General features: G+C 49.5%; 1 protein-coding gene across 4 annotated transcripts in view; it reads right to left on the reverse strand.

The window, feature by feature from the left end:
- Positions 1-14,016, reverse strand: part of POU6F2 (POU class 6 homeobox 2) — a 486,199-nt gene that overhangs the window by 69,095 nt on the left and 403,088 nt on the right. For 3 of the 4 annotated variants that reach the window (XM_013985842.3, XM_021079084.2, XM_085004888.1), the window contains exon 6: positions 1,114-1,260. The exons of the other annotated variant lie outside the window; for it this stretch is intronic. In XM_013985842.3, the coding sequence (XP_013841296.1) occupies positions 1,114-1,260 (147 nt within the window). The remainder of the gene's footprint in view (positions 1-1,113; positions 1,261-14,016) is intronic. 4 annotated transcript variants of the gene reach the window in all.

Below are 14,016 nucleotides of genomic sequence, written 5' to 3' on the forward strand. Positions count from 1 at the left end.
GACGGGGCAATCCCACACCGGCCCAGGAAATAGAACAAGGTCAGCTTCTTCTCTCCCCCCTACCCGCCCGGATGTGGATGGAGCCGGTTTAGTCTATAATGCATCTCTGTTTACTCTTTATGTAAAATCCAAACAGGGTACAAGACACTGGCCATGCCTGTTCTCCCGAGAGCGGGCCAAGCAAGACGTGGGAACCCCACTGCTGGGTACATAACCCGGGGAGGGAAAATCTTGGCAAGGATGCAGGCTCCTTCTCTCTTGCGTTTCATCATCAGAAACAGCTACACCCGAGAACCAGGTGCCCCAGCCGAGCGCCACCTTTGAAGGGAGGGCACCGCTGACACTATCGGCTTCAACCTCTTAGGCTCTGCAGGCAGCTTTTAGGTTTACTGGAGCCTTGAAAAGGGACCAACCACCCGCATTTGAAGCTTCGCCAGCATCTTGGTGGCAGGACACAGGCACTTAGTGATATGAGGGGACAGCCTGTGCTGTGGGGAAGTGTTATTGGTCCTGGCAGATTGAGTAAAACGCCAAGGCCGCTAGAGTCTGCTTCTTTTGTGAGAATTTGCAAGAGGCCAGGCAGGTGCGCAATTGGCAGTTGGCATCACTCTAACTCACTTTGTTAACCTTCACGAGACATCTTGACTGGAAACCCACCACCTCCCCTTGCATCCAGAAATTGGCTTTCTTAAGGCTAATTTAGAAATTGTCGAGCAATTAGGAAAGGAAACTTACCAGTTTCCTCCATTACCCAAGTTTCAAAAAAAATGAAAAAAAAAAAAAGCAAAACTGAAATTTTCTTTATAAAATATAACTTTAAAAAAAAAGGAGTCTCCTAGTCACGAAAAGTAAATTTTTTTCAATTAAGGTCATAACACGAGTCATTATATAAATAAAACCCAAAGAAAACTTAGACATTATAGGGGAAGGAAAAAAAAAATCTTGCTGCTAAAATAGACCCCTCCCAACCCTTGTCCTCATCATGGCCAGTAAACATAATTTATTTGCCTCGAATGGCTGTGATTACATATCACTGTCATGCAAAAGAAATTCATTTCCTTTCCAAGTTCAATCTGCCATAAAAATTCACTCTTGTTCCCGTCTCCCACTCACCTGTCCTTGTGCATTAGTAACTAGTTGACCCGTGACCCCCTGAAGACTGGAGAGGGCATTGCCAAAGCCCTGTGAACTTGCTATGGAGCCCATGGCTGCTGCTGCTGCAGCCGCTGCAGCCTGACTTGCTAGTGGATTATTAACCAGCTGCAAAGAGAGAAAAGATTAGGGTGAAACCACCGAGACAGGCACAGCACACGGCAACAACATTCACTTGGGGAGGCAGTTCTCACTCCGAATGGCTCATGCAAAGGGCCTGGAACCCGTGGGCGGGGGGCATTCCCTCTGAGGCTGTGGGGTTGGGGTGAGGTTGGAAACGGGGCTGGAAGGGACCTCGTCTTCACCAACCCCGGCTGCTCCGTGGAGCCTGGGTTTGGGACTCGAGCAGGTGGGCCGGGAGCCAGGTGGGCTGTCAGGACCTCCCCGACGGAGAAATGATTTGAGAGAGGTCTCTAAGTTTTGTTCTCTAGACTAAATGCAGTTCTGAGACACTGTCTGCTTTCCTGGAGGCAGCCAGTCCAAACGCGGGATGAACGCAGGATGGGAGGCAGTGGGGAGGAGGGAAGAGCGGGTGGGAATTTCTGCAAGCGGGTTTAGCGCTTTCACGGGTGCATCGCAGTCTCTTTTAGGGTCCAAGGTCATTCCACTGCCTTCTCCAAGGAAGAAGGAAACCAAAGTCAGGAGAAATGGAAACCTCCAGCCTCTGTGCTCTCAGAGCAAGAGCCTGCAGTGGGGGCATTTGGGGTCGGGGAGGGCCGCTCCTCCGAACCACGGGGTTCACGGCCAAGGACAAGAGGACCCTTGGTGAGCGGTCAGGTTGACCTCGGCTTGCTGTTGTAGTTGGTGTATGGCCTTCCCTTGGCCTCTTTCCTGGGACAAGAGGAAACAAGGGAGGAGAATTTGACTGGGGTCAGGGGAGGGAGCAGCCCAAGGAGGCGGTTAGGGCTGCCAAATTTTGTTTTTCTGTGGAGACCAATTCAATATTCTTTATCCTGCCAATTTTCCACGTCGCAGGTTTTCAAGCCTTCTGACCATGAGGCAGAAGTGTAGCCTGAACTAAAATCTGCATTTAGGTTAATGACTAGATATAAATGCAAGAAACATTTAAACTATTTTCACAGTATTGGTTTTGATACATGAATTTCATTTGTATTTATTCTAGGCTGTTATTTTTTTTCATACAGTTCCTCTCAAGTACAACAATTGTGTATAATAATGCATTTTTCCATCACCCATCCCCACATCCATGAAATTCCTGCATTTAGCAGAAACCTGCCAAGACTAAGCCTTGGTGGAAAAAAATTAATGCCATATTTAATTCAAGTTCTAGAAGTTCTTTTAAAGATGCTTCTTCTTTTTTCTTTTTAACCTGCTTCACTTTGTCTTTACTGTCTCTGTTTCTTTTCTTTTTCTCTTTTTTTCTTCTTTTCTACTCTTTCCTTCCCTCAAAACCTATTTTATCACCGAATTCCTTTGGAAATTTGCTGAGAGCTTACATCATCTGGTGAGGACAGAAATACTATCAAAGGAAATATGAAAAAGGACCAGAATTTAATAATTCCTTTTTCCCCCTCGTTAATGTGGTGTTTTTATCTTCTTGACTCATTTATAACCAAATTTCATAGAACTAATTCTACAGCAATACTATTGGCCCAGCACATTTTTTTTTGTTTTTTTAAGGAATGGATACCTATTTTCAGCTCATTACTTGGCCTTTATCTCTTTCCTAAAAGATAATAATGATTTTCTTTTTAAGAAGAAAAAAAAAAAAAATTCTCATTCATCAGCCGCAAGAGAAACCCTGTCTTATCCTAGATAACCACCATGGGATTTAAACTTCGAATTGGCCTTGATCTTGGTTTCCGGAGTAGATGTGTTTAGTGCATCTGAGGCCAGTAATGGTGGATGTTTAATATAAACGCTCCTTCCTCTTGGCTTGATTCCCTAAAGTGAAAGAGCCCACGGTGTGTTCTTTGCTGTCGCTCCTCCGCTGAGAAGACCGCTCTGGGAGCACCTGCTCCAAATGGCCAGGATGGACACTGCCCAGCGCCACACAAGTCCCAGGTCATCTGCCAGCTGCTGTGTGCACTTCTTTCATACAACACAAACTGAACTCATAAGCAGATTCCTGGGTTTCAGGGAGATCTCACAATAAACTTCTCCATCTCAAAGACTGAATTATGTGCAATTTGGTTTTAACGCTGCAAATGCAATTTTGTGGATAAATTTGGGGTGAACTTTTATTTATCTACTGCCTTTTTTTTTTTTTTTTTTTCCCCAGGACTGCACCTGTGGCATATGAAGGTTCCCAGGCTAGGGGTCGAATCGGAGCTGCAGCTGCCAGCCTACACCACAGCCACAGCAATGTGGGATCCAAGCCCCATCTGCGACCTCCACCACAGCTCACGGAAATGTCAGATCCTTAACCCACAGAGCGAGGCCGGGGATGAAACCTGGGCCCTCATGGACGCTAGTCAGATTCTTAATCCACGGAGCCACAACACAAACTCCAGCAGTGATTCCTACTTAAAAGCAAATACTTAAAAAAAATTGTAAGACATTTCCTTAATATCTAGGTCAATCAAAAATTCAGGTAGGAAATTTTGGAATTATTTTCTAGATACAACACAATGGTGTAGGTAAGAATTCCTGACATCCAGCTCACTTGCATATTGTTCAGCTCGAATCCCATGTCACTGCAATACAAGTAGGCATTATATAAAGGATAAACTATTGTTCTGAATATAAAACAAAGCAGCCACTTAAAGGCAGGCTCTGACCTTTTGTGATATGGGGCCAGCAACGGGTGCCTGTCTTTGCCTTGGAAGATGGCCTCAGCCATCACAGATTTAGATTTGGTTAATTTTTTTTTGAATTTTTCACCTTACTGTTATTCAAGTTTTCATAAAGGTATTACCTGCATTGGATACTGCAAAAGGTACAAATAGATGGAAAATGTATTCTCCCCTTCCCTACCTCCTGGTGCAAAATGTCCCCCGTAGCAGCAATCACGGAACCATTGGCTGCGTAGCCTCCTCAAGGCACACACCAGAGTGCACGTCTGCTGGTTAATTTTTTAAAACATGTTGATTTCCTCTATCTCGTGGTCTTCGTTTGTTCCTTTTTCTGCCACCTTCCCCTCTTAATGGAGCAAATGCCAACTGGCAGGCGCTCCTCCTTCCTGCTCTGCATCTGTAGGTCTTTGTGAAGGTCATGGGGTGGGGGCGCTCGCCATCCCTGAGAGGCGGGGCTAGACGTGAGGGCGGGGGAGTGAGTGGCGTGTCCGGCCGGGGGCCGGGGAGGGGGGGCAGGTCAATCTGTAAGTTGACGGCATCTCGGGTGGAGCGCTGGTGATGGAGGCAGCGTCGTAACTGCCTTTCGGCTCTTCTGTGTGTGACTCTGCCGGGGCCGGGCTGTACCATGCATGTGCATTTGCGGCAGGGATGGGGCGGGATGGCTGGGCAACCGCAGCCTTCTCATCACCTCGGGCCGCGGCGCTCGGTGTGGTCTCCAGCCACGTCCTATTAGCAGTGCTCCTCTCAGCACGTCTTCCTGATGGGACTCCCCGCGCGGATCCGGACAGCGGGGCGCCCAGGCACCGCGCACGCGCACGGCGAGCATCTTGACGTCCTGGGACCGACCGGATGTTCGCAGTTGCGGCCAAGGGCAGCCCTCAGAGCTCTCCGGCCCACGCGCCTCACCGCCAAGCACGGCCCCAATGAGGGCCCCGCGGCGCGTACTTGTGTTTTCATCGGGCCCCTCAAAAGGCGCATGCTGGCTTCTGCGCCTGCTTGTTTATGAACGTGGACGCTCTCTCAGCAGGGATGTGCAGACGGAAAGAGGCCTCATGCCACGTGCCCCTGGGTTCTGGGCCTTGAATACATTCAGCTCTCCTTTGCTAAACCTCACTCTAGACACCTACTACTAGAAACACTTTTTGTTTGGATTTTTAGGGCTGCACTAGCAGCATGTGGAAGTTTCCAGGCTAGGGGTGGAGCAGGAGCTGCAGCTGCTGGCCTATGCCACAGCCACAGCCATGCCAGATCTGAGCCGCATCTGCGATGGACACCACAGCTCACTGCAATGCCATCCTTAACCCACTGAGCAAAGCCAGGGATCAAGCCTGCATCCTCATGGTTACTAGTTGGGTTCCTTACCCCTGAGCTGCAGCGGGAACTCTGAAACACTAACTTCTTAAGACAGCTCTGTGTGCCCAAATTTTAGAGAGTGAAATAACAGAATGCTACAACCAAACCTGTTTCGTCCTGGTAAGGAAGGGCTCCAAACCTCACAGAGCCTGGGCCATCCGCTCATGCCGCTGTGGGCATCAGCTCTGAGAACAGACCCCCTTGGCCTGTGACTGCAAGAAAACCATGCCTCCCATTCTCAGAGGTTAAACGGGTGTAAAGATGGCACCGCAGCTCAGAGTGATGATGAGAATTAAGTGAGACAACATATACAAAAGGTTTGGAACAATACTTAGCGTATAGCGTGTTCTCATTAATGTCAGAGCCGTGATTCTCACCGTTCATTCTGTGCGTCGGGATTTTGAACTAGTAAGCTTATCAGAATTACAACTCCCTCCACAAATATCTTCTTATTCTGGAAATAATGTGAACACAGGTAACTGAATTCTGTTTATATATACATATATATATTTTTTTAAATTTTTTTTGGTCTTTTTGCCATTTCTTGGGCTGCTCCCGCGGCACATGGCTGGTCCCAGGCTAGGGGTTGAATTGGAGCTGTAGCCGCCGGCCTACACCGCAGCCACTGCCACACGGGATCCGAGCCGTGCCTGTGACCTACACCACAGCTCATGGCAACACCAGATCCTTAACCCACTGAGCAAGGCCAGGGATTGAACCCGCAATCTCACGGTTCCTAGTCAGATTCGTTAACCACTGCGCCACCACGGGAACTCCTGTTTTTATATTTTAAACTGAATTCTCTCACTATATTTTGCTTATTTTTATTTTACTTTAAAATTTTTATTATTTTTTGCTAACTTTTTATTATTTTATTTTTTTTGTCTTTTGAGGGCTGCACCTGTGGCATATGGAGGTTTCCAGGCTAGGGGTTGAATCAGAGCTACAGCTGCCGGCCTCTACCACAGCCACATCATATTTTGCTTATTTTTCAAGAGCAGCTTGAAGGAAGCTATTAGCCAAGTAATGTGACTATTGAATGAGGTGAGTTTCATAATTGAAAAGATAAACATGCTGTTTAAAAATATTTGGGATGGGAGTTCCTTTGTGGCACAGTAGGTTGAGGATCTTGTGTTGCCACGGTCGCTGCTGTGGGGTGGGTTTGATCGCTGGCCCCTGGAACGTCCACACACTGCAGATGGGGCCCAAAAAATTATTTGGAACTGGAGGGCGTCAGAAAGAAGTATGTAAAGCATGCTGCTGCTGCTTGCTTGGCTGGGACCTCTCATATTTGATCATTTACAGAGAAATGTACAGAGAAAGCACTGTTTTGATTCTGAGGCCAGGCTAGAGAGAGGGCAGACCAGCCACCTTTTCTAGTCTGTTATCTCACACTTTCTCCCCAACACGTTAAGTTAGGTTTCCAGAAGGAATTCCATTTGCCATTTAATTCCTGCCTCGTGCCAAAATACTGTGAGTGAGTCGGTCCCACGGTTACTGATTTGACAGTGAGGGCACAGAGGAAGAGGATTTATAAAAAGAATTTCCCGTAGGATGTGCAGGGGTTGATTTCTATATTCACGTATCACCAGGGGTACTCGTTACTCATCTCATCATGAGAATAGACCCACATTCTCAAATCTATAGTGCTTTCTGCACATTTTCATTAACTGTGGACACTAACTGGTAACGAGAAGAAAAGCTTCGCTAAACTTTCTTCAAGGATTCCTCTTAGGAGTTCCCTTGTGCCACAGCAGAGTAAGGATCTGGCATTGCCACTGCAGTGGCGCAGGTTTGATCCCGGCCTGGGAACATTCACAGGTGGCAGGTACAGCCAAAAACATAAAAGGATTGCTCTGTGATGATGTCATAGGTGTGACGTCAGATGGTGTCGCTGCACAACGGCGGGTCTTGCCCCTTCTTCTCTTTCTCTGAAAGACTCATCCTGCAGCCTGCGAAAGCGCGCAGGTTTGTTGAATCTGGGCATTCGTCATCAGGATGTTCTGTGTGAAAAGTGGCTGATGACATCCGTCTGTCATCATAAACCTCGTTTGCAAACATGTCAGCGTGGGTGGCATTCGCCTGTGGCCCTACATTCTATGGCTCTGTCTCTCTGCGGGGAGGACCTTGTGAATGCAACGGGCTCCAACCACTCTTGGGAGCATAATTGCCCACGATCTACAGTTTTATCCTTCGCCTCATGAGCTCCGTGAGTTTTACGGAGTATGGGTTTTGGAGCCGCTCTTTTTGCTACTAACTTTTCAGTTGAAAACTCGGGAACTGCGGTGCCACTTGTTTTTCCATGAGGGTGTCGATAAGCACACTTGTTGCAATCCCCCCCATTGAAGGTCTGAAATGACTCGCATCGCCTGCCTAGAAACATGGCTTTTCAAGTTCATCTACACAGAACTGGACTATACTTATGCTGTTCACATGAAGAACCCATGGGGACTCTTTTACCCAAACCAGTATCTCCCCCTCCTCCTCTCAAGTCCTCTCTTAAAGGGCAAGGAAGCGCCAGTAGGCAAATAGGGGCAGGGCGGCCGACTCATCTCAACGGTCCCCTTGCTGTGAGGTTGATCCTCCAGGTTTTCCTCGGGGTCTCATGATTATCATGTGTTATAAAACCTCATAACAGTTAGAAACCAGTTTTGTGCGTTTTAATATTGAGCCAAGCTTTGCTGCTTGCTCTCTGCCCCCTTCCCTGGAGAGATGACAGCGTGATGGATGCTAACCATCTTTCTGCCAACCAAGAGGCTCCATTCCCGTTGCTGGGAAGGCTCAGACTGGACGACTGAGGTTTGCAGTGAGGACTCTCGGGCACTGGAACGTCCTGAAACACCTGGGAGTCATCCGCGTAAAATCACACGGATTTCAGTGTGGTCTCAGAATGGATTTGATTTTAATTTTGTGGCAAAGCTGTTAAGTATAGTAACTTTCCATTAACACTCCAGTAACTTTTTTTTTAATGGCCACGCACACAGCACATAGAAATTCCTGGGCCAGAGGTTGAATTTGAGCCATAGCTGTGACCTACACCACAGGTGCAGCAATGCCAGACCCTTTAACCCCCTCTACTGGGCTGAGGACCCAACATGCACTTGTGCAGCAACCCGAGCCACTTCAGACTCCTAATCCACTGTGCCATAGAGGGAGCTCCTCCAGGAATCTTCTATCAACACTCAGCCATACTGACGAACAGAGGAATTTTCCAAATAACTGAAGTCTGAGGTTGAGTCCTCCAGAAACAGGATGGAGGGCGGGAGGGAGGAATTCCAGTCTGGGAGGGGCTCTGGGGCGTGACTTCCCACCCGAGGTAAGGAAACAGGCGGCCCTCACTCCACATCTGACAGTCAAGGCAACAGCCCTGGGTAGAGGAGAGGCTTGGGAATCAAATCCCCCGGCATTGTTGGTGGTGGGTTCCCAGGAGGATGGACACAGACGCCCCCCACCCCCCGCCCGCATCCCGAATGTGGCTGTTCATCTTGGGGACCTGCTGCGGGCATGGGTACAGCCCAGCACCCAGCACAAAATCTCTACCCTTCCTGGAATGTGGTTGCTCAAGCTGGGCAGCAAGACACAATGGCCTGCGGAAAACACCTGTCTGCGTAGACTCACCACCTGCAAGGACGAACTGCCCTCTGTCCTGGGACTCGACCCCCTCCCCCTCCCCTGACCGCCCCCTCCTCCTTCGCTGTTCCCACCACAGGTTCCCGCCATGAACTCCATCCAGCCACAGATGCCCGCCACAGAAGCCGGAGAAGCCCAGCGCCTCCTCACCGTCGGGCCGGTGCCATCTGGGGCTCAGCCCGCCCCCCTCTGAGGCCTTCATAAATCTCTCTGGCTGTACCCACGTGGCCTTGCACCTTCCTCCCTCGGCAAACCTGACCAGTGGCTCTTTGCTCCTGGGGCAAAGTAGAGTCCTGCCAGTGAGTGCCCTGGGTGCTGGTTGCTGAAAGCTCCCCCCACCCGCCCCGAGGTGGGGGCAACTTACAGAAAAGAAGCCTTCCAGGGAATCTGGGCGGGGACGGGAACACTGACTGCGACAGGCCAAACGTCACTCCCCTTCCCTCAGTAAAGCCTCCGCCCTGCAAACATTCATGCAGGGGGTCCCCGCTATGTTTTGGACACAGTGGGAGGGAGCCGGTGACAGACTGACATGTTCCTACCCTCTGGGAGCTTCCCGTCAAACAGGGAAGGCGATCTGGTGGGAGGAGATGGGAAGCGGGAGAAGATGAGCCGCCCGGGAGCAGCACCCGGACCTGGAGGGGGTGGCGTCCGGGCGGCGTCGGGGAGAGCGGAGGGCAGCCCTGGGTCTCAGAGTTGCAGGGACACGCGGCTGGCAGGGCCCGAGACATTCGGGCTGAAGGGGACAGGGAAGCAGCGCAGGCTGAGGATGAGGCGCTCGTCTTCCGCAACCGACTGCCTGGGGTCCCGTTGCGAGGCTGCCAGGCACGGAACCTCTCTGCTACGGTCTGCGGGCGCATCTCCTCTCTCCAGTTTCTCCCCGGCATCTTCATCCCCGACGGTGGTGCTCTGGGAGCGGGGCCCTCGGGGAGGCGCTCACGTCACAGGGGCGGAGCCTGTCTGAGTGGGATCCGTGCCTTTTAGGAAAGAGGCGCCCAAGGACACAGCCAGCAGGCACTGGGAACCAGGAAGAGGGCTCTCAGCAGAATCAGCCCTGCTGGGGCCTTGATCTTGGACTTCCCAGCCTCCAGAACTGTGAGAATTACACTTCTGCTTCATTAAGCCCTGCAGTCTGTGGTATTTTGCTACAGCAGCCGGAGAGGACGGAAACACTCGCCGTGTCTTGCTTTCTTCAGTTTTAGTAAAATGGGGACACGAAGAGAAGGGACGATGTCATAGGGATGGCGTGAAAAATACATGAATTAACACATTGCAAAAAACGCTCCTGGCCTGTCGTAAACACCATGCAAGTTTTGCTGTAGTAATTTCTATTCCTCCAGGAAGGTGTGGCCATTCTGCTGTTCTAGGGTTGAGTCCCCGTGGCCCCTCGCTCCCTCTGGAGTCACACCGGGCTTTTTGCAAGTCCTCAACCACCCTGGGGTGTTGGCGCTTGCTGTTTCTACAGATGCAACCCTTTCCCATTCACGCCTCTCTTCCCCCGGGTCAGCTCCTGAGAGACACCTTCTTCAACTACTTTATCTAAAAAGCTTTCTTTTAGAGATTCATGCCAAGACATGTACACGGAAATGAGGCTGAGGATGCATTTTAAAATCATCAGTGCGATGGAGAGAGAGGGTGGGGGTATCATGCAAGGGGGTCGGTCCACAGTTGGTCACTGGAGAAGCTGGATGGTGAATCGGTACGGTTCATGACACTATTTTTTTCTACTTTTATATGTGCTTGCAATTTTCCCTAATACAACGTTTTAACCAATTCCCTTTCGCTCTCCACCTAGTCTTCTCATGTATTTCATGGCACTTGTAGAGTCTAACATTCAATCGCTTACTTGTTTTTGCTCTTCATCCCTCTCTTTAGAATGCAGATTTGGGGTCGCTGCTGTATCGTCAGCTCCTTCAATACTTCCAGGCACCAAATACTACTGAGTCAGCCTTCGATCGACTCTGACTGAGTGAACGTGTGAGCTGACGATACCTCGGTCTTGCTGGGACCTTGGCGGGAGCTCGACCCTTCAACTTACAGAAAAGACTAAGAATTTCGGAGGCAAATTTCTTTACACTCATCTTTGAAAAAATACAGCACCATACTTTGGTCGATCACACCCGCTCACTGACTGGCTGGAAGCCGGAACACGGTGACTCTGTCCTGAGGGTTCACGAATCATCCCTGATGGGTCAGTTCCTCCTATGAGTCAGCACCAGCTGGCCTCTCAGCTGCCCTGGGGAGACTCCCGCAAGGCATCCTGGGAATATCCCAGGATATAAGGCTCAGCAATGGCAGCCTCAGAGATGAAGGCCCAGCTCTTCCCTGGACACCCCGGATCAAAACTGCATGCTTGGAATCGAGTGGGGACGGGGCTGGGTGGAGGGCGTAAGCTCTAGGTTTGATGCTATCTGGGAGCTGAAGGATCAGGTGGCAGTGAGTGGGGGCTTTTAGTGTCATTATTTTTTAATCCTTGGTTCGTGGTGGTGGAGATGGAGTTGGGCTAAGACGTCTACATGGCCAGCCCAGCCTTGTGGACTGGAGCAAAGCCCCTGCAGACAGCAGCATGGGCGGGAGCAGAAAGGCCTGGTTTCCCCAGATAAGGATGGATCCATGTGCAATGCTGCTTTGAGGCCAGATGACAGCGTGTGACCTCAACGGGGAAGGGGCGTGCTCTTGCACAGCCTCACTGAGCTGGGATGTCGGGAGGTATCTGGGCGCTTGGGCATTTAGATGGTCTGTGGTCACTGGATGCAGAGTCAAAAGTAAGGTTCTACTCAGATGGCTTCACAAACCCTGCACACCATTGCGGGCGGATGATGAGGGGGGTGGGGCATCTACGAGCACAGGTGGATGCCCTGGGAATGTTCTAGAAGTACACTGGAGAGAGAGGTGGATTGGCAGGGGGCCGGGTCCAGCTCTGCAGGCTGACTGATGAGATCTGTATCCAGGAAACAAGGACCACTTGAGGCAGGGGAAGAAAAAGAACAAGCCTGGCCAGCAAACTGTGATTTGGTGGCAAAATCTTAGAAAGCTCTGCGAAGGGATGCATTTCTTTTTTATGTTTAAATTTGCTGATAAAATTGTCAAACCCAGAGTTGAGGGGAAAACTAGCTTTTAACTTACCCCGGTCATTCGATTTTGAAGCAGAAAGGTCAACATTGTGGAAACCCATCAACCCCACATCAGATTTTATCCAAGTCCTGTGTACACCAATGCCGTGTTACCACGCGCTTACACATCTCATTTCCTTTTCTGTCTAGCCCTCCATTTAATAACCTGAAAATCTGTCTTTTTATTGAGTTTCATGCTATTCGCTTACTTACATACAATAGTGCTCTTCTTACCAATTGCCTACTGTCATGGCACATTAGTTAGGTGAATTTGTTGATGTTTCAAAATTACTCCTGTATTTTTTATTCTATCATCCAGTTTAAACAAGAGATTGGGAGCACTCCTCCGATGAAAGAAAAAGGGCTATTTTTTTAACAGAGTAAATTGCTTCCATGGTGCAGTCGTTGGTACTATTCTCATTTCTATAGCTATGAGAACGCACAGCTCACGCTTGCCCCACCCACACCTAATCAAGTTACTCCCCAACACGGGTTGAGCCCCTGCAGGGAACACAGGTACTACTGAGAGCAGAAGAAAGATAAGGAAGGACGAGGCACTCAGAGAAAGACAAGACAGGGGCTGCTCTATGGAGCCACAGGACAACTCTGTTCATCAAATATTGAAGATATTCTTTTTTTTTTTTTTGTCTTTTTGCTATTTCTGGGGCTGCTCCTGCAGTATATGGAGGTTCCCAGGCTGGGGGTCGAATCGGAGCTGTAGCCGCCAGCCTATGCCAGAGCCATAGCAACGCGGGATCTGAGCCACATCTGCAAACTACACCACAGCTCATGGCAACGCCGGATCCTTAACCCACTGAGCAAGGCCAGGGATGGAACCCGCAACCTCATGGTTCCTAGTCAGATTCGTTAACCAATGGGCCACAACGGGAACTCCTGAAGATATTAATTCTGCTCGTAGCCATGGGCCAGGCTCTGAGCCACAGCCCAGGGTAGCTTCTTACTTTGACTGCTTCCAGTCTAATGGATGAACTGCTGATTTCCACCTGCTGTAGCCATGCCATAAGAAAGTGGTACCCATGTCTGTGAGTCTGTTTCTGTTTTGTAGATAGGCTCATTTGTGCCACATTTTAGATTCCGCATATAAGTGATATCATACAGTATTTGTCTACAGAACCAGACTTAGAGACATAAAGAACAGACTTGTGGTTGCCAAGGGGGTAGGGAGAGGGAGTGGGATGGACGGGGAGTTTGGGGTTGGTAGATGCAAACTTTTACATTTAGAATAGATAAGCCATGAAGTCCTACTGTGCAGCACAGGGAGCTATATCCAGTCTCTCGTGAGAGAACATATGATGGAAAACAGGATGAGAAAAAGAATGTGTGTGTGTGTGTGTGTGTGTGTGTGTGTGTGTGTGTGTGTGTGCGACTGGGTGACTGTGCAGCAGAAACTGGCACAACACTGTAAATCAACTATCAACTGTACTTTAAAAAAATTTTAAAAATAGGAGTTCCCATCGTGGTGCAGTGGTTAACAAATCCGACTAGGAACCATGAGGTTGGGGGTTCAATCCCTGGCCTTGCTCAGTGGGTTAAGGATCTGGCATTGCCATGAGCTCTGGTGTGGACTGCAGACACGGCTTGGATCCCATGTTGCTGTGGCTCTGGTGTAGGCCGGTGGCTGCAGCTCCGATTCAACCCCTAGCCTGGGAACCTCCATATGCCGCGGGAGCAGCCCTAGAAAGGCAAAAAGACAAAAATAAATAAATAAAAATAAATAAATTAATTAATTAATTAAAAAATTAAAATTAAAAAAAGAAAGTGGTACCCAGAGCCCAGATGAGGGACCCTCACGAGACCTCAGGCATCCAAACCACCCAGGATGTTAGAATCCTAAAGGATGATTAGGAATCGATTAGGGAGAGTTGAGAAGGGGAGAAAAGGCTTCTCAGCCACTGGGAGTAGCGCGGTTACAGTGAGGGTCAGAGAGGGCATTTCGTGGGTGTTGAGCCACTGCACTGGCGCTTGATTTGGGGAACGTGAAGTAGCGGGGGGGG

The sequence above is a fragment of the Sus scrofa genome, chromosome 18 (genome assembly GCF_054392235.1).
Source record: "Sus scrofa isolate SSC_HxYL_T2T_F1_AM1 chromosome 18, Sscrofa_HxYL_maternal_Yorkshire_Landrace_v2.0, whole genome shotgun sequence".
NCBI classification, from domain to species: domain Eukaryota; kingdom Metazoa; phylum Chordata; class Mammalia; order Artiodactyla; family Suidae; genus Sus; species Sus scrofa.